The sequence below is a fragment of the Morone saxatilis genome, unplaced genomic scaffold, assembly GCF_004916995.1.
Source record: "Morone saxatilis isolate NCDOM2014 unplaced genomic scaffold, NCSU_SB_2.0 Contig12, whole genome shotgun sequence".
NCBI classification, from domain to species: domain Eukaryota; kingdom Metazoa; phylum Chordata; class Actinopteri; family Moronidae; genus Morone; species Morone saxatilis.
This window is the reverse complement of record NW_023339674.1, coordinates 17,074,896-17,101,148: the sequence shown is the minus strand read 5'-3', so window position 1 is coordinate 17,101,148 and position 26,253 is coordinate 17,074,896. Positions and strand designations below refer to the sequence as shown.

Sequence of the window (26,253 nt, the reverse complement as noted above, 5' to 3'; positions counted from 1 at the left end):
CTTCAGCTTCTAGGTGGGTGGTCATTCTGCCTTGACCAGTTATGGGGAGAGATGAGAGAGAGGAGACGCGAGAGAGTACACAGAGACAAACAGATTGTAACAGCAACAACAGAAGCAACAATACAATTAACAGTAAGTGATCGATGACGTCATGAAAAAGACGGTGACGACGACGCCAGCAGCAACGAAGGGACAGCGAGCAGGACAACAGCAACCGCAGCAACAACAATAATCAACAACAACTAATAATAATAACAATAATATTCAGTGATATTAGCAATGCAGTCTAGCAAGGACCATGCAAGGAGGCTCCACCAGGATCCATGAGAAACCTGCAGGACCGATAAAGACAAGAACTCCGGGAAGAAGTGAAGTTAGTAACATGCATTAATGGGCATGAATGATGTGCAGAAACGAGAGAGAGAGGAAGAGAGGACTCAGTGACAATGGGAATCCCCCGAGTAGTTAGGCCTATAGCAGCCATACGAGATGGTGAGATGGCATAATGAGATGGTTCAGGACTCACCTGATCCAGCCCTAACTATAAGCTTTATCAAAGAGAAATGTCTTAAGCCTAACTCTTAAATGTGGAGAGGGTGTCTGCCTCCAGAACCTCGACTGGAAGCTGGTTCACAGGAGAGGAGCTTGGTAACTGAAGGCCTCTGGCTCCTGTTTACGTTTTAGAGACTGTAGGAAACAAGTAGACCAGCATTCAGAGAATGTAGTGTTCTAGAGGGGTAATATGGTACTATGAGCTCTTCAAGATATGAAGAGCTCACCAGTAACCAGAGTCGCACCAAGTAACACGGTTTTCGTTGACATGGCACAAGTCCTAATTGAATCACTATGAAGGAATAGTTTGACATTTTCAGAAAGACTTTTATTCCATTTGTTGCAGAGAGCTAAGTGAGAAAATTGAGACCACTTCTCATGTCTGTACGATCAATATAAAGCTAGAGCCAGGAAACAATTAGCTTAGCTTAGCACAAAGACTGGAAACGGGGAAACAGCTAGCCTGGCTCTGTCTGAAGGTAATACAAATCTGCATACCAGCACCCCTAATTAATCGGTATGGTATATGTTGTTTATTTAATCCATACAAAAATACAAACAGCCTGCGAAGATATGATGTGTTCATTGGTGAACTGTGGCGATGCTGGTAAGTGGATTGACAAGGTTTTATGCAAAGAGAGAGACATTTCATGTGCATCTTGTTCTGCCTTCATAAGATCACTAACATAAATGTACCCAGGAGCAGTGAGAAACTTGTCTGGTATTTATTCAGACACTTAAATGTTAAATGTGAAAGTTAACAAGAAACTCAAAATGACCACCAATTTAACGACATAATGTTATACACTTGACATTAACTTAATGGAACAGCAATCTGGTCCAAATCCAGACTGATAGCCAACAGACCTGCCTTTAAAAACGGAGCTGGCCAATCACCCTCCCAAATATTCAACAGCTACTTAGTACCCTCTCATGACTGCATATCAGGAATGCCAACACATAAACTGCTGCTGTGTTACTGTGCTGCTGTGCTCTGGAAGCATATGGTTTGCACTAAGCGCTATATGAATGTGATGACAGGGTGTTGCTGGAGGCAGCCGAGCCCTCAGATGACTGCTCACTGCTGGCCTGGCTGGAGCCTACTATATGACCTACTGCATGGGGGACGTCCCACACAGCACTCAGTGGCTGGCAGTGGCTTTGTGCAGGGCATTTGGCAGAGAGTGGCTGATGAAGGGAGATGGTAAACGAAACGCAATAAGAATTTCCTGCCAATGTTGAATTAATTTGAAATTTTTTCTTCGCTGTAGGACACAGCTCTAGGCTGCCCCATTGTTTCTGGCTTTATCAATAGAGGTCATTATAAAACTGTGTATAAAAAATACATATTTTGGCATGCTCTTTTTATTGCCTCTGATGTCTTCTTTCTGTTTGCCTGTCTCATAAACGTATAAATGGATCCCATGAAATTCGGTGGAGAGACAAAACATATGATTATACTTCAGTGGTCATCTGTGTCTGGGGTTTCCATTATACTAAGGACCAGTGGTGGAAAGTAACTAAGTGAATATTTGAGGTACTACTTGAGGTTTACTTGAGTACTTCCATTGTAGGCAACTTATTTCAACATTGTACTTTTCTGTAGTAAAATGATCTCCACTTCAACAAGGTACTTCTGCAATAATAGTATTAACCCACACTCCATATTATGGTCCATCCTGGACTTGAACCAACAAAAATTAAGTCCCTATGAACAAAACTACTGCTGCCCCAAAGTCTAATAATCCAATAATGCAATATAACAAAGAGAGGGGCCATTTTGCTATGTCCTACATCACAGCCAATATCTCTGAAAACAAACAAAAAGAGGGACTTTCCAGATCTAACATCTTGCAGGATTAGCACATTGATGCACTTTGAGATTTAGGTGATAGTACTGATGCCTTGGGGGTAACAGCTGGTTAGATAGATGAATACCTTCTATGGAGAGGGCCTACTACTCATCAACATGTTCATCTGGGTATCAAATTTAAGTGTTTAAACATATATGGACTGCACTTGACCTCCATGTCTACCTTTACAAAATTGAGGAAGCTTGTGTGGCACCTTGTGTTAGTCCAGCTCAGGAGAAGTTAGCTGTTAGCGAGCGTGGATAATCCATGGGTTGGCACAGGCCCAGTGCGTGTCCATGTGTTCCTGCAGAGAGCAGCATTCCCCCAGGAGCTGCTGTCAGCACAAACTCAGGAAACAGTTATACTGTTCATATTTTTACAAGCTGCCTCTATGTGCAGCTAAAGTGAATCATAAGCTAATCACTGCCAGCTGCCCCCGGCCCTGCTCTCACTAGTCTCTAACTTGCTAGCTACTCAGGCTCAAGGTATGAGGGGAATCTTTCATATGCTACATTAATCTCTCCCCATATTCATCTTCACTGACCATCCTGCACTACTCTGCTTTCTCCAGCTAGCCCACCCACTCCTGTCCCACTGCAGTGAGAGAGGGATTTGACCATTGACCTGTTGATTCCTGAAGGTAGATTTGGAGGGGATTTCAAGGTGAGGCAGATCAGATTGATGAACTAAATTTCATAAATATCAAGAAGGATGAGAGGTTTGGGAGAGTGTGGGCAGATATGTAAAATACCCTTGTGTGCTGTCCACCGTAGCAGAGGGATGTAACCTCTGATGCATAAAGATGGTGTTTATATGAACATTTTTAAAGTGATGAGCTAGATGGTTTATGAGACCTCACTCTTTGCTCACTGAGAGCACAGCTCAGTGACTTTGACTTGAGTGGCTCATTGAATTTTTCTGTGAGTAATATGGGAAAGCTGATGTCATTGTGGGAATGAGATTTGTTTCAGCACTGAGGCTCATGACTAACACTGATCATAGAAATGCAACAACAATAAGATGAAAAAGACTTCTAACATGGAAGTCCAGGCTAAATGACTTGTATTCAGGTACGTCAACTGTAACTATCGACCAGAACCAGTAATATAAGTCGATGTGCTCTTATTGCATTAAAGAAAATCTTCCCTCGGAGTCTTCGCTCTTTGTACTGAGGTGTGATGGGATGGAAAGAAACCTGAAGATTCATGAGCAGTCTTGCTTTGCTCCTCGTTCGTCTTCCTTCACCTGCAGCTAACTGTCCCACTAGGGAGTGGGGATCAGACCCTGTCCTCCACAGACCCTACATTCTCCACAAACACCCTCTGCCTCCCCTCTCATCTCCCCCCTTTGTAGCCGACCATTAAGCTCCTCTGATGGATGACAGGGGCTTCTTTGGCGCAGACTTGTGGGAACACTTCTGGTTCTGGTTAGCAAGCTAAAGCTGTGCTTGAGAGACAGAATACAGCATCCTGGCTAAAGCTAAGCTAAAGCTAAGCCAGTGCCGCAGGCCCCAGTGTGAAGACCACATCGGGATATCTTTGGGTCCCTGTTAGTCCCAGAAAGATAACTGCCCTAAACACAAAGGATCCGTTTTTACACAGACAGTAAATCACCTCAATCTTTTCTGTGAGTTAACTGTTTGTGTAGACGGCTTAATTGAAGACACAAAATGAGTGACTGACCGCATGCTGCCATGAGCAGCTACCTCAAAAATGTTTTTGTTTGGACTGTGAGATTGACACTCATTTTCTGGATCATTGTAGAATGATAATGGCTCGAAGACAGACAGTGTCGAGTTACGAGCCGTGAACGTCCCCCTTCAGAGCAGGAACTCTTAATGTAGCTCTGTGCCGTCTCTGCCGCCACTCTAATTCAATTAGCCCGTGTCAATCACTGCTGAGGTATCAAACCACCTCAGACTAATATTTGCAGAGGGGCTCTAATATCAATACGCAGGTAAAGGCAGTAGACTCTCCGCTCTGCAATTATATAACCACATATGGCTGAAAGCAGTGAATGACAACATTTACCACCCATCTCTCTATGAGCACAGGCCGCCATGGTGGAACAGCCATCTCTATGAGAGAGGCTCTACACACACGCGCTCTCACTCACACACATGCGCTCGTGCTACGCCAATCGCCAAATGTATTTTAACTGGCATATTTTAATATTAGCTTCAGAAAAATGACACTGGTATTTACAAAGTAAAAGGAGTCTAAATGGCCCATTTGAGCCAGAGTAAACACATTTAGCTATGAGGTCAGAGGCTGCCACACTAGAGGCAGGTTAGTTTGATAATTTTGTCAAAATGTTTAATGTCCTGCTAAACCGTTTGGGAAAAACAAGTGCGGCGCTGATATTGACTTTGGCAGCAGCCTGTATACTCAAGGCTTTAAACATGTAAATCAAATGCTCCATCTTCAGGCAAATGTGAGTAGACGTTTCATGCCCGGCTAGTTGCACTGTAGGTCCCTGCCACAACTCGCTTTTTGACTACTCACCCCACCCTCTATCCATCCTGTGTGATCAACAGATAGGGCACTACACTATGTGTGTCTGTGTGTGTGTGTGTGCATTCATGAGTGCTTTTAGGTCAAACATCTTGATTTGATGAAATCTGCAAATTTGGAAATTGCTGCAATTTTTGAATGCAGCATTGTCATCACGTCACAAGTATGGAGGAGCTTAAGGTGGCGAAGATATACATGAACACGGGAGATTACTTATATTGCATGATGGGCACTTAAGTTACATATGAGAAAAAAGGGGATTCTCACCACCAACCACACACACACACCCACACACAATGTTCAGATGGTCCTCATCAAGCACCCAAAGTAACAGGCCCACATCTCACATCCAATATGTCACCCTGCCTGTGTAACCACTGTTCACAGCATCCCCTACTCAGGTCCTTTTCACTTTCCATTCCTCTCCTCGCGCTGGTAATTGTGCATGCTGCTGAGAGAGAGGCACTGAAACCGCAAGGTAATTTCAACAGTGCTCTCCTCCTGCTTTCAAGGCTTGAAACAACACATCACCCTCCAGATGCTTCCAGGCCAACCTGACGTCTCTGAGCGGCGCTCGGACGTTTACATCCAGGCGGTTATGCTGCGCCGGCCTGCTGCACTGTTTGTGCTGGAAGTCTGCTGTGCCTCACACCCCAATCACGTGCAATCATGTGTGTTTCCTGGATTACTATATGTAAACTCCTCTCACTCACACACACTCCCACACACAGAGACACACACGAGTACAAATGCATGCACGGCCCGTAGAGTAAGAAAGCCATCAAACCTCATTCTGTCATAGGCCTATGCTGTATATACTCCCATAAAAGCGTATATACACACACAGACACCCAAAGAGCAGACCACAGAGTTAAAAGAAAGCATGTTTACGTAACACGATCACTTTTGTTACACATGGTTTATGATGCTTGATTCCATCTACTCTTTCTCAATGTTATTAAACTGTAAAAGACTGTTTTCCTTCTCTACCTCCCTGGTTTTCGGCACATTGTTTAGTACAGTACACGCTGTGCCTCCTGACGACACTCGGGCTCTGTAACTCTGCTCTGCTTGCTCTCTGGGGAAATCATCGGCACTAATAGGAAACATGCTGTGCCTTTAACACACAAAGAACAACACAGATACGCGAAAAGAGCCGTCCATTTCTGCTGAAGTGTCTTTGAGCAAGACAGCTGCACTTCTAAGAGCTGCAGGTTTTCCGTGCGCCCTCGGACACTCCCGGTGTACCTAATGTAAGAGGCTGCTTTCTGAAAACATGTTTTAGTACAGTAATTAATGTATTCGTATTAAGGTCAAATAACTTTTTCATGAAATTTAAAACAGGACTGAATAGAAACTCAGATGTAGCAATACTGGCACACTTACTAAATAACATGAACTTGTCTTCAGTTTTATTGCTTTCCCTTTAAACGTATCCCCAGTTGTACTTATTTTCACAATTATCTGGCAGATGCATCATCTTCTAAGATGGTATAATCTAATGAAGTTTATTGTTTGTGTTTATTGTATGATCCCTCAATAAATCAAGTGTCTAATTCAGTATATGACGGTCCGTCAAACATGATTACTAGTAGATTTGTACAATATGAATTGTTTGGTAATGTTTTCTGTTTCCAAAAAGAATTTGTTGATTCTTGTCACTGGAGGATAAAACAGCTCACAACATAAACACCAAACGATGATCCTATCACACTGCTTTGACACTATACTCTCATTAAAGTGTGAATCATGTCCGGCCAAGCAGTTTGGTCATCGTGCTGATGCTGTCGTATCCAGTGGAGATGGGGGACCTTATGAACACTGATTCCGGTGCCAGAAATAGAGCTGGTGATGTGTCACGTTGACCCTGTGGTAACCAGCACAGCCCCTCCTCCCATGAGGGATGTCTTAGGGGTTGTGGAGTTGAGTTTGTTTCCAGTGAGACAGCCAAATAGGTTTGTCAGCAGGAGTGAGAGACTTAACCTAGCATGATCTAAATGGGTACGCCCTGCGGTTCTGCCTTGATTCAGGATGATAAATAGGTGAAAAACAATGGAAACACAGCGGGTCAAAATCAGTGTGATGACCATAATACTATCAGTGTGATTAATAGAGGAAGAAAGTTCAACTGACCTGTGTGTGTTGGTATAGTTGTGTAAATGGTAAATCTATGGTCAACTGCAATAATTTATTTTTTGTTTGAGACAAAGTGGTCCGTTTTCTCAGTGAAGATGTTGCTCTTGCTCACCTTTATACATTGAGAGTTTTTGGTAACTTTATCTTGACTTTACTAGACTGCAATGTCACATGATATATTTGAGTTTACAGAAGAGGCCAGTCAGAAGACGTTTTGGCTGTGTGACAGGAGTGTGACAAAGCCTTACATGACTGTTCGTCGAATTTTCCACTCATTAACCAGGAAATGTACACTTTTATCAGATTTACTGTTTGTATTTCCCGCCCTTTTGGCACATTTATAAGTGTACCTCCCTTAACAGTGACCTGTAGCGTCAGAGTAAGTATGACACATCTCCACAGCTGAATACATTCATGTTACACATCCCCGGAGGACTCACCCGTCTCTCGTGCCATCCATGGCAGCCAGCGGGGACAGGTGGTGAGGGCTGCCGAGGTCCCGGTCCATTCGGTGCTGTCGGGAAGGCAGGTCAGTGGCAGAGGTGGGGTTAGGGGTAGGGGAGAGGAGCTCCACTGAGGCGCTGTGGTGGGGTGTGCTGGAGCCAGTGTACAGGCCTGAAAGACAAACAAAGCTAATTGAGTAAATGTGGCGAATAAACTTGAGGGCCCTGTGCTCCATATTGTGAGCAAATTAAAAGCCATTTCATGGCAACGGGTCCTTGTTTTGACAACCTTCATCCAATCAGAGCGCTTTGTAAAATAAAATATTCTGTGTTTACGCTGTTTGTGATTTAGGGTACATTGTGCTGCCACGGGGTTTGGCCTTGTTTGTTCTTATTACACAAGAATAAACTAAAATGTTACATATGTTTGCACAGTGACTTTGAACAGTAGGGGCAATAGGGTTATTGGATAGCCTCTGTTTCAGGTGTGTGCATGCTTATGGTTATGTGAATACATGCAGGCGTATACAGTATGCAATGTATTTCTACATCTGCATGTACATCATACCATCATACTATCAGTGTCTTTTTTTTAACAGGCAGCTGGAAATGGACCGGAAAAAAAAGAGAATAGTGTCATTTCCTGACTCTGTTCCAAAACATCCAATATGCCTTTCACTATTCAATCATTGAGTATTTCTAAATCATATTTGATTAACATTTTGTTGACACAATGGTCCGTGGAGGTGGAGGCGGGGGTGCATTATTTTACACTGAAGCCAGATGCCTGCTGCCAACTTTTTCTACAGTTTCAAGCTGTGGACTCCAATTGAACATTGATGATTTTTTCCTACTCAGAATGTGTTGCAAACTAGGACTGCAACAAATAGTTATTGATTATAAATTGTTTCCATTTGTTTTTGTGAAAAATGGTCCCAAAGCTTAAGGTGACGTCTTAAAATGTCTTGTTTTGTCTAATAGCCCAAAACCTAAAGGTATTTATTTTGCAGTATAAAACTGAGAAAATAAGTTTTTCTTCTTTTCATTTTAGAAGCTGGAAGCAGCAGGTTCTCAGCCATATTTGCTGGATTACATGCTCCCTGAAATCCCTGTTAATGTGTAACCACATTGCACATATATCTGCTAGTCTTTGGAGCTGCACTAGCACATATCAGTCGACAAATCCGCTGTAATACATCCGACCTTTCCATCAGTTGACATGACTTGACATTTTGACAAGTTTCCACTGGTTTAATCTAAAAATTTTGCTCCAGAGAGAGACTTGTGACAAATCATAGTGAAATTTATGTTCAGTCAATAACTAGACATTGTGCACACCTAGTCTTGATAAGGGAAGTTACACTTAGATCTGCACTTGTTCTCGCAACACAATAAATCTGCTCTCTCCATCTTCTGCTCCGTTTATCGGCTGATTTTTTTCCCAGCATCCACGAGGAGAGCGGCGCGCTGACTGTCTGGGGCAGTTAACCAGCAACGAGAGGAGAAGACAGAAGGAGATGAAAGGATGAGAAAAGATCGGTGCTCCTGGTTTTGCCGTTTCCAGGCCCAGCTGTTCTCAAGTGGAAGCATGCCGAGGCCTGATCTGACAGCACTCTGAAATGGTTACAAGCTTGATTCATTACCCCCAAATCATCAATCACAGACCTTAAATGTTTTCCCCTTTAGCCCCAACATCTGCTACAAGACCGGCAAAACAGTCGACAAATAATGGCTGTGATTGCCTCAATTTCATTGCTAGTTCCTTGTGGAGGGAGAGAGAGAGGATCTGGTGGCACTCTTTAAGGGTTAGTGGAGGATTACGTTCTGAAGATGTTGTGGATTGGCTCTGAAATGCTTCTGGTTGAGTTCAGGAAGAAATCTCTGTGTGAGCGGTATATCAGCCATTCAGCGTAACAGCAGGAGCATGTAAACCTCTGCACTAAAACTATGATGAGTCCTTCCTCTGGTTAATCAGAGAACGCTCTAATTATGCTCTATAAAACAGAGAGGGGCTTCTCGTAAGTCTCGCTGCAGCCATGTGAATAAGAGCAGACTTATAACAGGCGAACAGGAAAACAAGTTTAGTTCTGACTGGAAGCATGACTCATTTTCTGCTCCACAAGTGTTAATGATGGGATGGCTGCCCACTTTGCCCCACCTTTTCCATGCATCCTATTGGCCCCGGAACAAAGTGAAACTCATGTAAATAGGGATCCTGCATGCCAACCTGCAACATCTTTGCTGGCCTCAAATAACACTGCATCCCTGAACGCTTTGGCATCGGCTCACGAGTGAGCTCCTCCGGGCTTTAAAACATTTAAAACAAGAGAGTAAGCAACGTCCACTCAGAAACAGAGGGAGGGCGAGGGGAAAAAGCCAAGACTCAGAGGCCTGGTTCAACATTCAAAGACAAGTTGAGCGTTCACAGTCGTCAACGGTGCGCTGGAGTTCCAGCAACAATAACAGAGAGCAACGGGGAGCCTGGATGGGGTACAAGCAGAAAACAAGGACAGATGTGTCCATAAACTGAGGAAGCTGCGGGGCATCTCTCTTGTCTTTAATATTGTTATAATCATTTATTTATCTCTCTCTTGTTCCAAATCCAAAGTAGTGTTGACATTTGGTGACGGTCAAATTCATCAATTATAAAAATTTAAGTTTAAAGGCCACATGTGATGAATAAAAGTTTCTGTTTGTAGCTGTTAGTAATGGTTTTTGCAGTCTTTGCATGACAAGATGACAGTTTAACATGATATGGTTATGAAACACAAACCAAACAAAAGTGCAAGATTGTAACATTTCCTCCTAAACTTAAATATCCAAGTAGAGTCCAACAGCTAAAATGTTGATATAAAATGTGTATAAGCAATTAAAGATAAATTATAGTGGTGTAATTTGTTTATGTTTGACCAAGGGCGCCATAACTATGATTTTTACTGCCTGAAAGCACAAAATTACCATAATACATCTGCAGAAATGTCGACATGGCTGTTGATTACCACCAATGACTCGGTGATTGCTTTGCCAGGTGTTGGGATTTCTGGCGGTCAGACCTCACTTGCTGGCCTGTTCTTCTGTTTTGGAACAAATACTCCCTGGCCATCGATATTTTGAGACATGGCCAGCCTCTTGTATTCACATTTTGAATTGCTCAACCACAGAGAATGGTGCTACTACTGTTGTCAAATGACATGTTGTATTGCACGCATGAAGTGTTACTCATTAAAATGTTTATCTGAGGAATCTAATGCTATAATTAACTTATGCTCTAGCATGTTTTGTGAAAAACATAAGGAAGGTGTCATAAGAAACTTAAAATCAATATAGATTAAATAGCTACATAGACATCAGATAAGTCATAAAATGAATGTGTATTGATAAATGGTATGTAAAGTGCTAAACAATAGCAAGTAGCACTGTGTACCAATAAATAAAAAAAGAAAGAGTGGAAGATACACTGAGACCAGAGTGTTCTGACAGAAGTACTAGTTTACTCAAGGCCTTCATAAGGTTACATTATCAGGTTTTTAGACCAAAGAGCAGCATGCAGTGTGCACCTGTGAAGATATCTTGGCCCAGTCCAGGTGATCGGCCATCTTTGCCGTTGTAGAGGTGCTGCGAGGAGGTGGAGCTCGGTAGGTGCTGCATGGATAGACAGTCACTCAGGACGTCCTGCTCCAGATGAGGACAGGGCCGAAGCTGCCAATCACAAACATAAGAATAAACAGAAAATGTTTACAAGATGTTGAGTCATTTCAAGAGATCTCCATCTGGTCTGCAAGATTACACAACCTAAGAACAAAACACAGCTTCAGTTGTGTCTATTTGTAGGTTGGATCCTATGTTTGGTGTGTTTTGTTTTCTCTTTTTGCAATAACGTGACTGTAATGTTAATTTGAAACAGTAACTCAGCAAATGAGAATACATTCTCAGTCAGGGGGAACCAGGGGGAAGATCATACGCTCCTTTTTGAGTCATGCGTTGGCCTTGGACATTGTGGTTGTGATCACTGTACCAACTCAGAGCCAATGTGAGATTGCTTCTGTTTCTCTCACTGCCAGCAGTAATGGGGGCAACTAAAGACATATTTCAGCTGGAGAGTCGATCACACGCCACGCAGGAGAAACCTAAACCTAAAGAAACTTGTGTCAGTTGAAGAAAGGGGACATCTGCCTTATGGATCAGTGGAACAGCTGACCTCTGTTGAGCACATCAGTGGACTTCTCTGTAATAAAACATTACAGTTGCTGAGGTACACACAAGGACTGGACTAACAACCACATCTCTCCTTTACTCAGGAGATTTACCCTCAAAGACCCAGTAAATTCAACGGAGGGACTGTGACGGGAATGATTATCAGAAGGTAGAAAAACATTTTAAATCAACTGTTTGTAATGCAGCATGGTGCGCCAGAATCAAGACACTAACTAGAGAGAAGAAGAGCAGAGCAGAATCTGACATCTGCTTTGGCTCCAATATCAATTACGGACAAACAATAGAAATGGACATGATGACATGATCTGCTATAGTTTTGGGGGGCTTTTATTGCCTTTAATTGATAGAAACAGCTGAAGAGTGACAGGTACATGAGGTTCCAGCTCTACTAGGACCAGGACACCTCTGCTATAGCAGATTTACTATTCATTCATAAAAAGCCTGATAATGGTTCATTCTTATGTGCCATAGGCTGGCATTGTGGTCCACAAACTAATTCAAAATCTACCAATTTTTAATTATTATTAATAAACAAACACTGATCAAGTATTAGACGATATATATAGTCCACATTCAATTACCTCTTTTATTCTTCAATTCAAAGGTCCAATCTAACATTTAGGAGGATCTATTGGCAGAAATGGAATATAACATTCATACCTGTTTATATTGGTGTATAGTCACCTGAATTGTTGTGTTTTCGTTTACATACTTTAATATCCTTATTCTTTATTCACAAAAAACATGTATTTCATTTAAATTTAGTAATATATAAATCTTCACTTAAGTAAACACTGGAGTTATAATTAGGTTAAGTTTGAACTTGTATAACTGTCTCCTAATCATTTGAATCCAATATATGTCGGTTAAGGAAATCAACACGTAAACTAATTTTAAATCAAGCTTGTATTTTTACATATTTTTCAGCAGAGTGTATAATAGTAAGAAGTGATAACTTGGTAAAGTGGTAACTATGATGCCAAGAGGCATAAAAACCTGGCAGTGTTACCGTGAGTCATTAGGACCAGAACAAGTTTAGTGTGCCTTTAAAAGAAAGTGCTCCAGTTACAGATGACAAGGTCGATGATGTTCACCAAAGGTTTTTTCTCATTCCAACCCTATCTATCTGCCCATCTGTCTCCCTGTGTCTCTGCCTGTCTGTCCATCCATCCACAAATCCACCCTTTGTTATTCCATGAAAATCAATTCCACATTTTGATTTTGTGGTTGGACTGTGGGTGGAAACATTCTTCAGCATTATCAAAATAATCTACTCTAACCCTCTGATTATTCCCACAGAATTCATCAACAGCAATGAGCCAAGTGGACAGATAACAACTTTATCTGCATGTGAGTTATATCTTTTAAGACCTATCTGGCCAGTGAAATTAAGGATAATTGAACCTTTCAGCTTGGTTTCGCTCAACAGTTTTACAGCTGGCATCAACCACCTTATGATTTCACACTTACATACTGTATGTCAATAAATGTGTATATGCATGTCCTCCTGGGGATCCTTATGAGTGCCCTGCAAAACATTCATCACACGTAATTGGGGCTCTGTTTTCTCCACAGCGACACTCCTTACAATTTTTCTCCGGGCTGCTCCAAGAGTGGAGTAAGAGCGTTTGTTTGACATTTGTCCATAACATCTGGCCACTGGGGTATTCCACAGTACAGCTTATTAACAATGCTACAAGCACACATGTGTTTCCCTTTACGACGCTAAGCAAAGGAACACATCATCCAGCCTGCCACTATCCAGCCCTTTCCACAACAATGAGCCCATTCTCTGTTATTTACCCACTTCCAGTCAGGGAAAGAATGGGCTTTTGACCATGAACACGATGAAATGTGGTCAGACCTGATCTATTGTAGGGGAAACGATTCTCAAAGACACCCCTCCACCACCCCGGCCTTCCAACCCCTCAATTAAACTAACTAGATGGATCTGTGGATAATGCACGTCAGAACAGGAGAGATTACATAAATTGGTCTGTTGCTCCACTGTACTGACTTGAATAAAGTCATGCTGTGAGCTGACTAAGAAGGTCCACAGTGACTCTTGAGTAAAGTAATGTAATCTACATGATAAGTAGGGAAAGCCACCCACATATATGTAAGTGCACTAGGATTTGTTATGCAAAATGAAACATGATACATAAAATTACTTTTTTTTAATCATAGGATCAAATTAATTTCTGTCAGCTTCAAGTTAGAGATCAAATTGCTCTTAATTGCTAAAAACAAGGAAATGACAAATGTCAAGTGACAGAAGTTTAACAAATTACTTAATACTTGACAAGAACACAAGGTTACACGTTTTAGCTTTTTGCTTCTCCTCAAACCTCTGTCTCTATCCGCTCCATCCCTCTCCTGTAGAAGGGCTCTTACCTTTCTACGCACCTGTTGCTCTTTGGCCGAGTGGATCTTGACATGTTTGCGTAGGGAGCTGGGATCTGTGTAGCGCTTGGTACAGCCAGGGATCTGACATGCGTACGGTTTCTACAAGCAGAGAGAAAATTCTTCACATCAGTCAAAAGTGGGAAATACATTTAAATTCACTTTATTGTAAGGACACACACAGTAAGTTTGAAATCTGTTGAGGTAAAGGTAAAGTTAAAGTCCTACCTCTCAGCTGAGAATGACAGAATTTGAAGGAAGAAGAAGAAGAGGAGGAAGACGAATAAAAAAGCATGAAAAAGAAAAAAGAAAAGATCCATTATAAAATATTTCAGTACTAAATTATTTCCCTGTAGCGTTTCTCCCCCCCCCCCCAATTCAGGACTTTAAAGCTGGTCTATGTATGTTGTAGTTTAGTAGAATAATAGTTGGGCACGGTTAGTTTTGGCATGATTCATAAAACAATGTGGACATTTCTGCATTGGAATAAGCAATAAGGAGTTATATTTAGCTGTTCAGTGGTACTCTATATCATCGGCCTGTATGTTAGTGTAAGAGCTGATCTACAGACTGGCTATAAGGAGGGAGATGTAGGCAGATTAGAGTAACAGACATGACATCTCTAAAACGGCTGCACTGTCATGGAGTTTCCTCATCATTTCACATTCTTCTCACTAACCAAGCAAATACAGCATGTAGCTAGCTGATTGAGGGATTTTTCCCCTCACGGCAATTTTTCTTTCATCCTCAGGAATATAAGTTGCCCATTAAAGTGTAAGGGGATACACGTCTTTATTAACTCTGCCTCCATACCTTGACCTTCTCTGTAAATAAGCCATTGTTATTGCAAGGCGCGTACAGTGCCACTCATCTCCGCCATGTTTGTTTTGCCAAGCAATGCACCCAATACAGCGCAGAACTTTGAATAAAAAAAAAATCAAGCACAACTTCTGTGTAGAATAAATATCATTAAAGCTAGAAAATGATTTTCCCCCAAAGTGTTTTTGGCAGGGCAGGCAGCTGGGCAGGGAAAGTGAATGCCTTAGCGGGGTGTTAATGTGAAGCCATAAGCATTGGGGTCCCAGATTAGCTGTATCATTTGTCCTACTGTGGAAAGAGTGGGTGGTGGAAGAAAACCCCTTAAATGATAGAATAACACGAGTCCGCGTTCAGGACTCTACTTAAGTAAAAGTTCTGAATGATTTACTATTATGTGTACCAAAAGCGTTGGTGGCTGGCCAATCCAGGAACACAGGGGGAGAACATTTTGGAAATATAAATATTACTAAATAAATGAAATATCTCTTTCAATTTAATTTCAATTTAGTTTTGCAGAAAGTGGTGAATTTGAGAGTTTACTGCTTTAAAAAATTCTCCCCCTGTGTCACTACAGCTACTTCATATAGACTGAAACCAACTGTTTGACCTGATAGAGTGAAGGGAAAAAGAGTTCTTTCCACCATGCTGCTACACGACTTAAGATTAAAGTGTTAACAAATTTAAGGATGTAAAATAGTTTTTGAGGAAGGAGTTTTGTTCCTTATTGTTAGTAATTTTGTAAATCATTTTAGTTAAGTTGTTTGGAGAGTGGAGAGCTGTCACAGAAATGTACATATGGGACCTAATCGAGGATTCAAGAATAGAAAGTGTCATAAGTGGTTTAGATTGTAAACACCTCTGAGATAAATTTGTGATTTTGGGGAATATAAATATAATGTAATTGACTTTACTTGAAGGAATATAGTTCTATGGAAGCAGAGCATCAACGTTACCAATAATTAAATTTCGGATTTATATAAGAACAGGCTTGATTGAATTCAGGTTAGAAAGTCAGTATAAAATTTTTCTTAAATGACTTCTTCAAAGTTGACTTCTGTTATTGTTGGCTTGAAGTTAATATTTCAGAGACTGATCCCAGATGATCTTAAACTATCTAGTAATAATCTCAAACATATAGATATTGACAAGAGGTTTTTGGATTGAAATAGTTAATAAAAACTGGAATTATTTTAAAATGTAGAGGTAAGAAAGAACAAATACCTCAACTGTACTTAAGTCCATAATTTGAGCAAAACAACTTGTTTACTCCGTAGCTTTGTTGGCGTGCGGACGGTGATAAAGTGAAGTATTGGTGGGGTTACTGAGACATGACGAGTGGCAGCGATGGCTGACTCAACCTTTCCTTCCCATTCCACAGGTCAGAGAAACAGGCAAAGCTCTGTCTGAGCTCGCAGCTCCCATCCAAGTTTGTTACGGCCCAAGCAGCGACTCGGCCTAATGGAACTGATCATTTAATGATCTGTGGCATGTCACTGCCCGTGAGGAGAGAGTGAGAATGCCACACTGCTCCCTGACTGACAGCAAATTAAAGTCTAACACTGTCAAGATGTGGAAATAGGCATTGGGACTTGGACAGCAGTGCAGTTTTTAATGTGGGTGTAAAAGTGATGGAGGGATGCAGTATGAGCACACAGCAGGCACACACACCGGCACATACACTGCCTGACTTTTTTTTCGACAACAAATATTTTAATTTTGCATATAATCTAATCCCTGAATGGATTTGTTAGAAACTTGTATCTGGCATGTGCAAACATTTATAGCCCATAATTCCTTCCTTTCTGCAACACAGCGACCACCCACATTTTAACTGTTGGCCCAAGACAGGTTAAACATTAATCTACTTTGTAGAAACATTGGGAGGTGAGACAGAGCAGAGACTTAGTTTCTGACCGTGTCCAGGTGAGTGCGCTGATGCTTGGCGCGATCACTGGAGTTGCTGAAAGCTTTCTGGCAGCCAGGGTGTTGGCATAGGTACGGCTTCTCTCCTGTGTGGCTTCTCAGGTGGATCTTCAGGTTCTCCAGACGTGAAAACGCTTTGTTACAGCCCTCAAACTGTGGAGGAAAGGAGGGAAGCGCGCACACACACACACACACACACACACACATACAGACAAACAAATGACAAAGGAATGCATGCACACACAGATACACGCACAAAGACAACCACACTCAGGCAGGTATGCACAGGACCACACAAGGAAATAAACAATTGCCCACATGTATGCAAACACACACACACACACACACACACACACACATACATGAAGAAGCACACCCACACACACACAGAAAAAAAAAATCAATCATTGTAAAGCTGGCAAATTCTGGTACAATGTGGGCTCTGTATATGTGTACATCTGTGACTCAGAAAGAAGCTGTCCCACTCTTTCCCTCAGTCCCTTGATCACTCGCACAGCTGGAGGAGTTCACTCTACACCGCATATTCACCAGCTATGGAAAAGTGAGAGACGCTTAAGAGCATGGGTGGTATAATGGAGAACATTTTTTTCAAGGCTCTTGAATTACGCAGCCAATTCAAGGACCCTTGTTTAAAACCACATCCACTTGAAAGACAGTGGCATGCGTGACAGTACACCTGCCTCAAGGCTGCCGCTGCATCTAAATTGCAGGGGAAACTGGAGTGTGCCGTCCAGCGGCGGTTAATGGGCTGTAATGCATAGCATGAGATGAGTGTTCTGCTGTGTATACTGCATTAGACTGACAGGTGACAGTGACTGTAAACAAGCTCATATCCGACCCAGCTTGGCCCATTTGATCCAAACCACTCAGCCAATGAAGGCCACAGATTTGTTAACATGTGAATGATTCATGAGGCTTCTCGCATGTCCACTCCTGCTCTTACGCAGAAAACACGGTTGATGAAGAGTCCATGTCAAGACCCCCTACACTGGCTGCTGTGTAAAGAGTCACAAAGTGTATGAGAGTACAGTAGGATGGGGGAAGCATAGCTCAATGTTACTTATATCTACCTAATCTCATTTAGGTATTCAGCATCACCTTGACATCAATTTAATGAGGCTGAACTTGTCACAGGGTACAATAGTGAGGAGCTCATGTTGGCATCCTTCTTTTATCTGAGGACCTCACATACACGGTTTGTATGACGGGCACGGGACAGGTGGATGCATTAAGGTGGGAGTACAGAGACAAAAAGCGGTGGTGGAAATGGAAAAGGCGCTCGCTCCACGAAGAGTAGAAGAGTACATTATAGCAACTAGGATCTATGGAACCAGAGAAACTACACTCAAAAGTCCCTTTTGCCCCAGCCTGTTTGTGTTTGAATGCATATGAGTAACTGTGAAGATTAGACAAATTAGACGGATGACAGATTAAAAAACAACTTCCAAACACGAGAAATAAACAACACAGAGTCAACCTGGTGTTTTTCTAATGTTTGAGTTGAATGTAATGACTGAAAAGAAGACATGCAGAGGTGGAAACGAAGGTCTCCACAGTAGGTGATCTGCTTAGAGTTGATTTCTTGAAAAAAAAGAGAAATGTCCAACATGTTTTACACCTGAAACTACCATACAGAAACCAAATTCAATCCCTGGTTCATCCAGTCCAAACACAGGTTTTGTTCCTGAGTTCCTCAAAACGTTCTCGGGCCCCTGGAGAAGTTCTTTTTGTGGAAACACCCTATTAGAGTATGCATGGTATAGTACTGTATACGGCAACTCTGGTGCCTCTAGGTTGTAGTATCAAAAAAAAAGATACAGTGGCATTCAGCAATGCAGAATTTGAAACACGCCATGATTCTAATACACATACATACATAAAAAAAAAAAAGATGAGATTCCCAACACTCAGAAACAGGGAGCCAGGGGTTCGGTCTGTAGAAAACATGGTGCACCTACTCTGACTTCAAACTCTGAAGTTTTCAATTAAATGTCAGACAATATCTTCTGAAAAAACAGCTTTCCCACTCTTAAATCTTACCTAAAATTTAATTACTTGCCAAGGGCTATACTGACCTCAGTGCAAATACGACTTCATAGCCGAACTGTTGCTGAGGCGCTGCAGTCTCTACTGTCCATTGTACCCTGACCTTTAGTGAAGCCGGCTGACAACAGGTCGGGTTACAGCTAAGGAGAGAGTGACACCATTCTTCTAATGGGCCTTCAGCTTCATCTAGGCTCAATACTCATCCCTGGCCTCCTTCATTCACTCACACAGTACAGGCAGGGCCTTCTATTCACTGAGGCTCCATTTAATATAAGCGAAACCTAAGCCAGTCATGGTAGAGCCGTGTTGGGTGACCAGGCTGATCTGTGGGTCTGTGTGTGTGTGTGTGTGGCTCAGTAAGAGAGTCTTAATCTGCCCGATTACGGTGGTATAACGCACAGCTCCTCATGAAGCTTGTAAGACCTTTGAGCCGATGAGTTTGGAAACAAAAGCATCCTGTCAACATGATCAGACATGTTTCTCATTGTCAGAGTTTTTACAGCAAGCTGCAAACTAACAATTCAAACCAAGCTTGTGAAGTTGGAACATATGTGCACTAAAACATAGGATGTGGGTTATCGAGGTCTTGGAGAGAGAACAAAGCTTGAAATCTTATCATGTTGTCCAAGTAGATCTGGGTATCAATGATGCAAATACATGGAGTTGGAGCTGGAGTTTATAATCAGGAGAAATGCATGACAATCACTGACGTCCCGACTAGACACCAACACAAAAGTCCCAATGAGGCAGAGGACTGGAATGTAGTATAAATTTAAAAAAAAATCTGGATTCTAAAACACACATATTCTGCCCAGTCCTCAGCATACAACCATGGAAAATGTCTTTAAGAGTTCACATCGCACAAAATTGTACAGCGGAAACATATTATTCTAAAGTCATGCCAATCAAATGTTTCGGATGGAAACGAGAGACGCAGCAAGGGTGGGAAAGTTTAATAAAAATCTCAGTGCAGAGGAACATCCACACTGCCATACCAGTCATGACAGACACGGTCCATGCTGACTGCTGAAATATGGCGCCGAGCATTTGAGTTTGGAAAACAAACACGGCTATTATTGACGTGCCAAATGTGTGTATTTATGTATAAGGGAATAATCACTCTTTCATTGCTTTCTTTTCCGCAATACAAATTTGAGGCTAAATTATAGTTACGGGTCCGTGGAGGAAACCGTGTTAATCGTGTAGAGCGTATTATTACTCTGGAAGCTGGACTAGCCGGGAAACGGCTGAGTATGAGGTTTTCCTGCCTGCTGGGAAACCAATAGGCATTGCCACCTCTAGGCATGGATATTACCCAGAACCCTGCATGAAAAATTTTATGCTACAGTAAGAAGTTAAAGCGAAGCCAATCTGCTGGTTAAAATGCTTTCTTCCAGCGAGTTCATGGATTGTCAAAAACCCACTTAGGTTTGGATGTTTGGGGAATGCAGTGCTGTGCAGTTCAAATCCGGCATTGCTCCTGTTATTGAAAGACGTGAATGTTTTTTAACAATATATTGGCATGTATGTGTTTTCTTTTTGGAGTAAAAAGGAAAACAAAAAAAAAATGGGATATACATTCCAGCTTTTTGGGTTTGATTCCTACAAAAAATATAACCATGAAAAGCATACATGTCAATAGGTTCCCTATGTGGTCCATAAGGAGTTGCCTAAAGATAAACTGTTTAGAAAGTAATGAACACATCAAGTTAGAGTGCTATAAACAGAGAGTTGTGGTGGCTGAAACTTCTGACACAAGATTGATTTTACCTTTGATATTATCTATGAAAACAGTTTAGACAGCACTAATCACATTAATTGCTTTAAACATGTTTAGTTTTCCTCTCTGAAACCTCCGTCTAAGGTAAACCGGCAGATCACCGCACGAGGGGAGCGGCGCTGGCAGCATGGAGGGATTTGAGCCCCGTTTGACACCATCTCACTCTTGAGTGGGGGGGTTCAGTAGCTCGGTAAACATTCGGGATGACAGCGGGGTCTTGACATGGCGAGAGCGGGTTGAAAGGCTGGACGGGCAGCTGATCACAACAGACAGATTATGGGCCCAGCATGCAGGCCAGAGGAGGAGCGACGCGCCTGAGGCCTTCATGGGAAATGACTCCTGACTGGCAGGGAAAAGGCCAAACAGTGTCGGAGCTAAAAGGCAGCAGTGTGCGGCCCTCCTCACATGCGGCGGCTCATTAGCAACCTGCAGGAGCTGTGTATGATGGAAACAAACCAGCCGTTATGGAGGGGTGTCGGGAGGAAATATGGCTGCTGACATGCAGGACAGAACTCTGATTAAAAGCTTTAATGAATGGCATAAGAAGAGAAATGCAGAGAGAGAGAGAATCAGAGGTACGGTAGAGGTTTTTTGGAAAAAAATAATCCCACTACGTTCCTTGCAGCCAAGGTCATCACCTACAGGAGTACACTCCCCCACCAAGAATAAGCTCCGGGATTTTCACTCCTGACAGTCGAGCTTGTCTGTGGTTGCTACAGACGCGAGGGAATCTCCTTCAGCACTGATATATCTCTCTGGCCCGGGGCAGTAATTGTAGATCAGGCCTCTGACTAATGATGGGGAGATGGGATTCAACTGTTCCGCTCCTTACTAGCATGAAATTCACTATTACTCATGTTCAGAGGCCCCCCCATAAAAGGAAAAAAGGTCCTCAGAGCCTAACAGCCTCCACCGTTTCTCCACTGTGATTAGTTTTACCTAATACATCCAGGCTCCTTTACAGCCAAGCCTGACAGACACGACGTTGGGCAACGAGTTTTGGTGGCAAAAGAAAACACAGCCAAATAAAACATGTTTAAAGTGCCAATGCTCAAAAGCAGCCTGTAGAACTTTATAAGTATGAAAAAAGGGGTTTGGGGGAATGCGTTGGTTTATCACAAGGTGTCTTTCTCTGCCCTGACCAACGAGGAAAACCACCAACACTTCAGGATCTGTTCAGAGGGGAGGTTGTGCAGCAGAGTGCCCCGGCTGCGGATGGGAGGAACATGTGCATTTAATCTGCCTGCTTCCAAATGCCCTGTGGCAACCACAGCAAAGAGCAGAAAAACGTAAATGGATGAAATTATATCCATATGATTCAACGAGACAGCTAAGGAGAGGCAGGTTTCTCATGCGCTTCGTCAGGATACAAAATTAAACACAGCTTTGCTAAAACATTCGCATTACATAGTTTACATATATCATTTCCACTGCGTAGCGGGACCCTTTTAGCAGCCAGCCTCATCTGTTGTGAGTAGGGCTTTCATTTGGATCGAAGATAACAGTGGACTCATTTTTTTCTTTTTCTCAGCGCAGGAGACAAATGAATTCACACATACTTGCTTTGTTTTTCCATGAAGCATCTTTTTCTCCCCCATCTCCTGCACTTTGCCTAATTTTGGGAAGCTTTGATTTATGAATGGTGAGATATGAGTACACACAGTAAATGACTTAAAGAGAGGGAGTGTGTTGTCCAGATGCGAATGAACAGAGCTCAGCCGATAAATTGGTGGGAGGAAGTAGTCATGTAAATGACTAAAGAAATTGTTCTTAACAGCCATTTTGCACTCATGCCTGAATAGTTTGGGGGGCAGATTAAAAACTATGTGGATGGCACAACAGGAAGCATTCCTATGATGACTAAATGAGGCTGCTCACATAATGAGCCGGCCCAGCTGTTTTGTTCCTCTCGCAGACTGTTTGCTAGAGATTGAGGAGGAAGTGTAGTGATGGATCTGAACCCCTGTTCCTGCAGTGGAGGCCTGGCACAGTGTGAGCCTGGCTGAACAACAACATAGTGAGGTTTCATGGAAGCACTTAACCTGCTGTGATTCAGGGGCCTTCATTCAAATGTCTACCAGCTCTGCAGCCCTGCATCAGATTAGAGAGCTAAGATGTGATTTCCTCTTTAACCGGGCAGCCTGGGGTTTACCGGTTCACCAGGTTGAGCGAAAAAGGAAAACAGGGTCACGTTCTCAAAGAGATAAAGCGGACTGACGGGGAAGAGGATATGTCTTGTGTGTTACCATGCAGTGTTAGAAGGGAACCAAACCGGCTTCCAGCTTGATTTCTTTGTTGCCCCAGCATATTAAATTTTCCTTCTGGGCAAAGGCTCAGGGTGTCAAGAAATCACTTTCACACAGACGTACTTAACACTCAACTGCATAAACACAGGTCAGTTGTACATCTCCCTTTGAAACAGACTCCACTTCTAACAAACATTGGATCATATTTATGATTGCTTCCATATCAATGCTCCTCAGTGAGAGAGGACAACGTTTGGACGCAACGAAACCAGAACTACAACAGAAGATTGCACAACTAATGCTCTTAAGCCAGACATAAAATCTGTCACATTGCTGGCTTCATCTATCTGTTCAAACAATAGTTTTTTGGCGTTTGAACACATACTGTAGGTCTTCTTACAACAATGTTCTGTATTGGCTGTATTCAAACATGACAGGACTGTTATGGACAGAGCTGTAGTGTTTGCATGATATTCGGCCCCTGGTGTGCGCTAGGAGTGCAAAGCCTCTTTTACTTTTTACTAGCTGCCCTGAGATCCTCCAGATAAATGTATGCATGAATTTCATCATTAACTAGGTATGACATATAGAATTCAGCTGTTTAGTTTATACAGTCCTATAGCATGTTTCTCATTTATTTCCAACTTGTTCACATGTAGGTCTGTCTGTATGTATATAAAGCACATCCTTGGCTGATTAATATGATTTAACAAGGGTTCTTTTGTCTTTATCCCTGCACCACAGAGGGGGAAAAACCCCTATGAAAACAAATTTCTCATTGCTTATTTACTGTGACAACGTAAAATTGGCTTATTGACACAATTTCACGTTTATTCAAGTGATTTTATTTCCCGGAGCATAGGAAATTATTATTAAATGACACATTTACAACAGTATTTTCGAAAATGCGATGATATTTATGTTAGACTTGAGTTGTGTTGTAAGTGTTACGGCAATGTTAATGGGTCTGACAAGACTGCTGTCATGCCCTTTAAAGAAAAGTGACAAGAGCAGTTATTCAAACGTGAAACCAACATTTAAACTGCCATCACATTTACAGTGTTGAGTGCACATCTGAAAGGGGCTTGTTATGTTCCTATGCAACAGTGCAAGTACTTGATACTGTTCTTAAAACAGAAAGACTGAAAGATGAGACAGACTTATTGTACAGTTGAATATTGGCTCAATAACCACTGGATATGAGAGGGATTTGGGGTGTTCACTATAGAGAGGAGACACATGATCCTGTGACCTCTCATTCAGTGAAAGGCTTCTAAAAGAGCCATCCCACTTTGTCTCGAGACAGCGTGTTTATTCTCACTACCAATCCTAACCATTTATAATGGCTAATTAGAGTGCAATACAAAGCTTCCAGTGCCACAGCCATTAGTAACCATCAAGACATTAATTATAAACCCATTCACGAAATCCGAACCCGTCATGAAAAAGACAGACTGGGGGTTATGCAATGAAAATCCTAAACATGATCTGTGTTCCGAGCCGGCGCCTGGACTGATGTTACTGGCAGTCAATGCAGGATCCTGTTTGACGGGCCCATGAGCTACGGCGTCCTCTGACACCCAAGCTTCAATCTGTCCAGCACCTTTCACTCACACCTGCCTCTATTCTCATTCTCGCTTTCTCTCTCCGTCTCTCTCTTCTCTCTTTTACCCCCTTTGGCCAATAAGCTCCTCTCGCTCCAGCCCTACAATGGGGTGTTATATGCCTACACCGTGCTCCGTGACTCCATTTTATATCAGTGCTACTCGGGGATGATAGACACCAATTCAGCAACAGCCAGTAATGACAGTGACGTTATGTTTAATTGATCCACATTATCGCTCTTTTGTTAGACTATTAGACAAATACTGTATAATCCAACACGATGATTGTCCTGTGCTCTGAAGTGATCTTTTTATTGGATCATCCCTATCATCTATCATTTTCTCCTTCCTCCAATCCCTCAGTCTGTCTGGCATTGTGACTTTTGTATTTGAGCATTCATTTGACTTTTCCTCCATAGCTGTACCTCTTTTACTCGTAAAAATGTTTTTGAAGCTTTACATGCTGTCAGCTCTAAATCGCAAGAGAGAAAAAAGCTCTTTTTCTCTCTCTTTTTATTTTAACCTGCCTTGTCTACTTATGCTGTAATTTCCTTTATTTCCCGGAGAGAAAATTACCCCCCAAAAAAGAGAATGTGTCACTTTACTTGCTCAAAATGCAACATGTCTTGTGATTGCATTTCATTTTGGTCTATTGAGGCTGCTGGTAATGGAGAAACTGGCATCTTTGGACATTGCCACAGGTCTGGAAAGATGCCCTTGTTCTGACAACAACTCCTGACATTAACCATTTATTCTTTAGAAAGAAAAAAAAATCCACCCCTAAACCACAACATCAATCCAGAAAACCAAAATAGTTGATTACAGTGTGGAAACAGGGTGGAAGTATTTTAGGGTGTATTTATTTTTTAAGTATGACTTCTTTCTGTGGTCAGAGAATATTTCATGCTAATATACCCAACAGCATAATTGTATTTTCTATTAAATGCAAATAGGGGCATTTTTCTCTGCACTGCATTCCCACTTTGTGATTTCGTAAGGTGAATGTATTTGTCATTCTTGCCTACTGGCTTTAAATTCTTGTGTGACAACCTGATATATTGAATGCCGAAGTTGAAGTCACAGTGTTCCTGTATCTTAGAGACTTGTTAGGTAAAGAAATAAAAGCCCCTCTCCCTTTTTGGCAAACCATTCGTTGCCCACACAAGGCAAGAGTTGACACAGCTGTCTAAAGGCTAACGCCTACTGTAGCATACACTGTGCGACTCTATAACTCTGACGTGACAACAAATAAACACTGCAGAAGTCCAGCGAGTGGCCAAGTCAAATACCTTGATGCCAGAGGCACTATAGTACTCAGACAGAAAACATGCCAGAAAAATTAAACAATAGGTCAACATGGCATTGTGATCAACACCAGCCCAGGAACTCAAGCAGGGTGTAAGGGGAAGAGAGTGCGTTTATGCAACCTTCTGGAGGGGGACCAGACCACAAAGCCCTCTGGGTAAAAAAGCAGCTGCCCAAGAAATGTGGTGCAACTGAGATGCCACGGTGCCCCTACATTTGTTCACTCCTCAGCATGCCAAGGTTACGTTCTTTTCTGCTCTCTGTGGGTTTCAGGGTCCAGTTTCCATTTATGTGGATACGGCTGGTTGCAATATATCAGACTGCGCTAGACATTCAGCGTGTCAAGTCAAATCACAGCTCAAACGTTCTCAGCTAGCACATCACCATTCATTCA

The 26,253-nt window shown here is 42.2% G+C and overlaps 1 protein-coding gene across 1 annotated transcript in view; it reads right to left on the bottom strand.

Moving 5' to 3' along the window:
• The window catches only part of LOC118322361 (zinc finger protein GLIS1), a 70,780-nt gene that overhangs the window by 4,880 nt on the left and 39,647 nt on the right, over positions 1 to 26,253 (bottom strand). Inside the window, exons 5-8 of the mRNA XM_035654023.1 lie at positions 16,849 to 17,010; positions 14,107 to 14,217; positions 11,055 to 11,196; positions 7,495 to 7,669 (exon numbers count right to left, since the gene is read on the bottom strand). Of these exons, the coding sequence (XP_035509916.1) occupies positions 7,495 to 7,669; positions 11,055 to 11,196; positions 14,107 to 14,217; positions 16,849 to 17,010 (590 nt within the window). The remainder of the gene's footprint in view (positions 1 to 7,494; positions 7,670 to 11,054; positions 11,197 to 14,106; positions 14,218 to 16,848; positions 17,011 to 26,253) is intronic.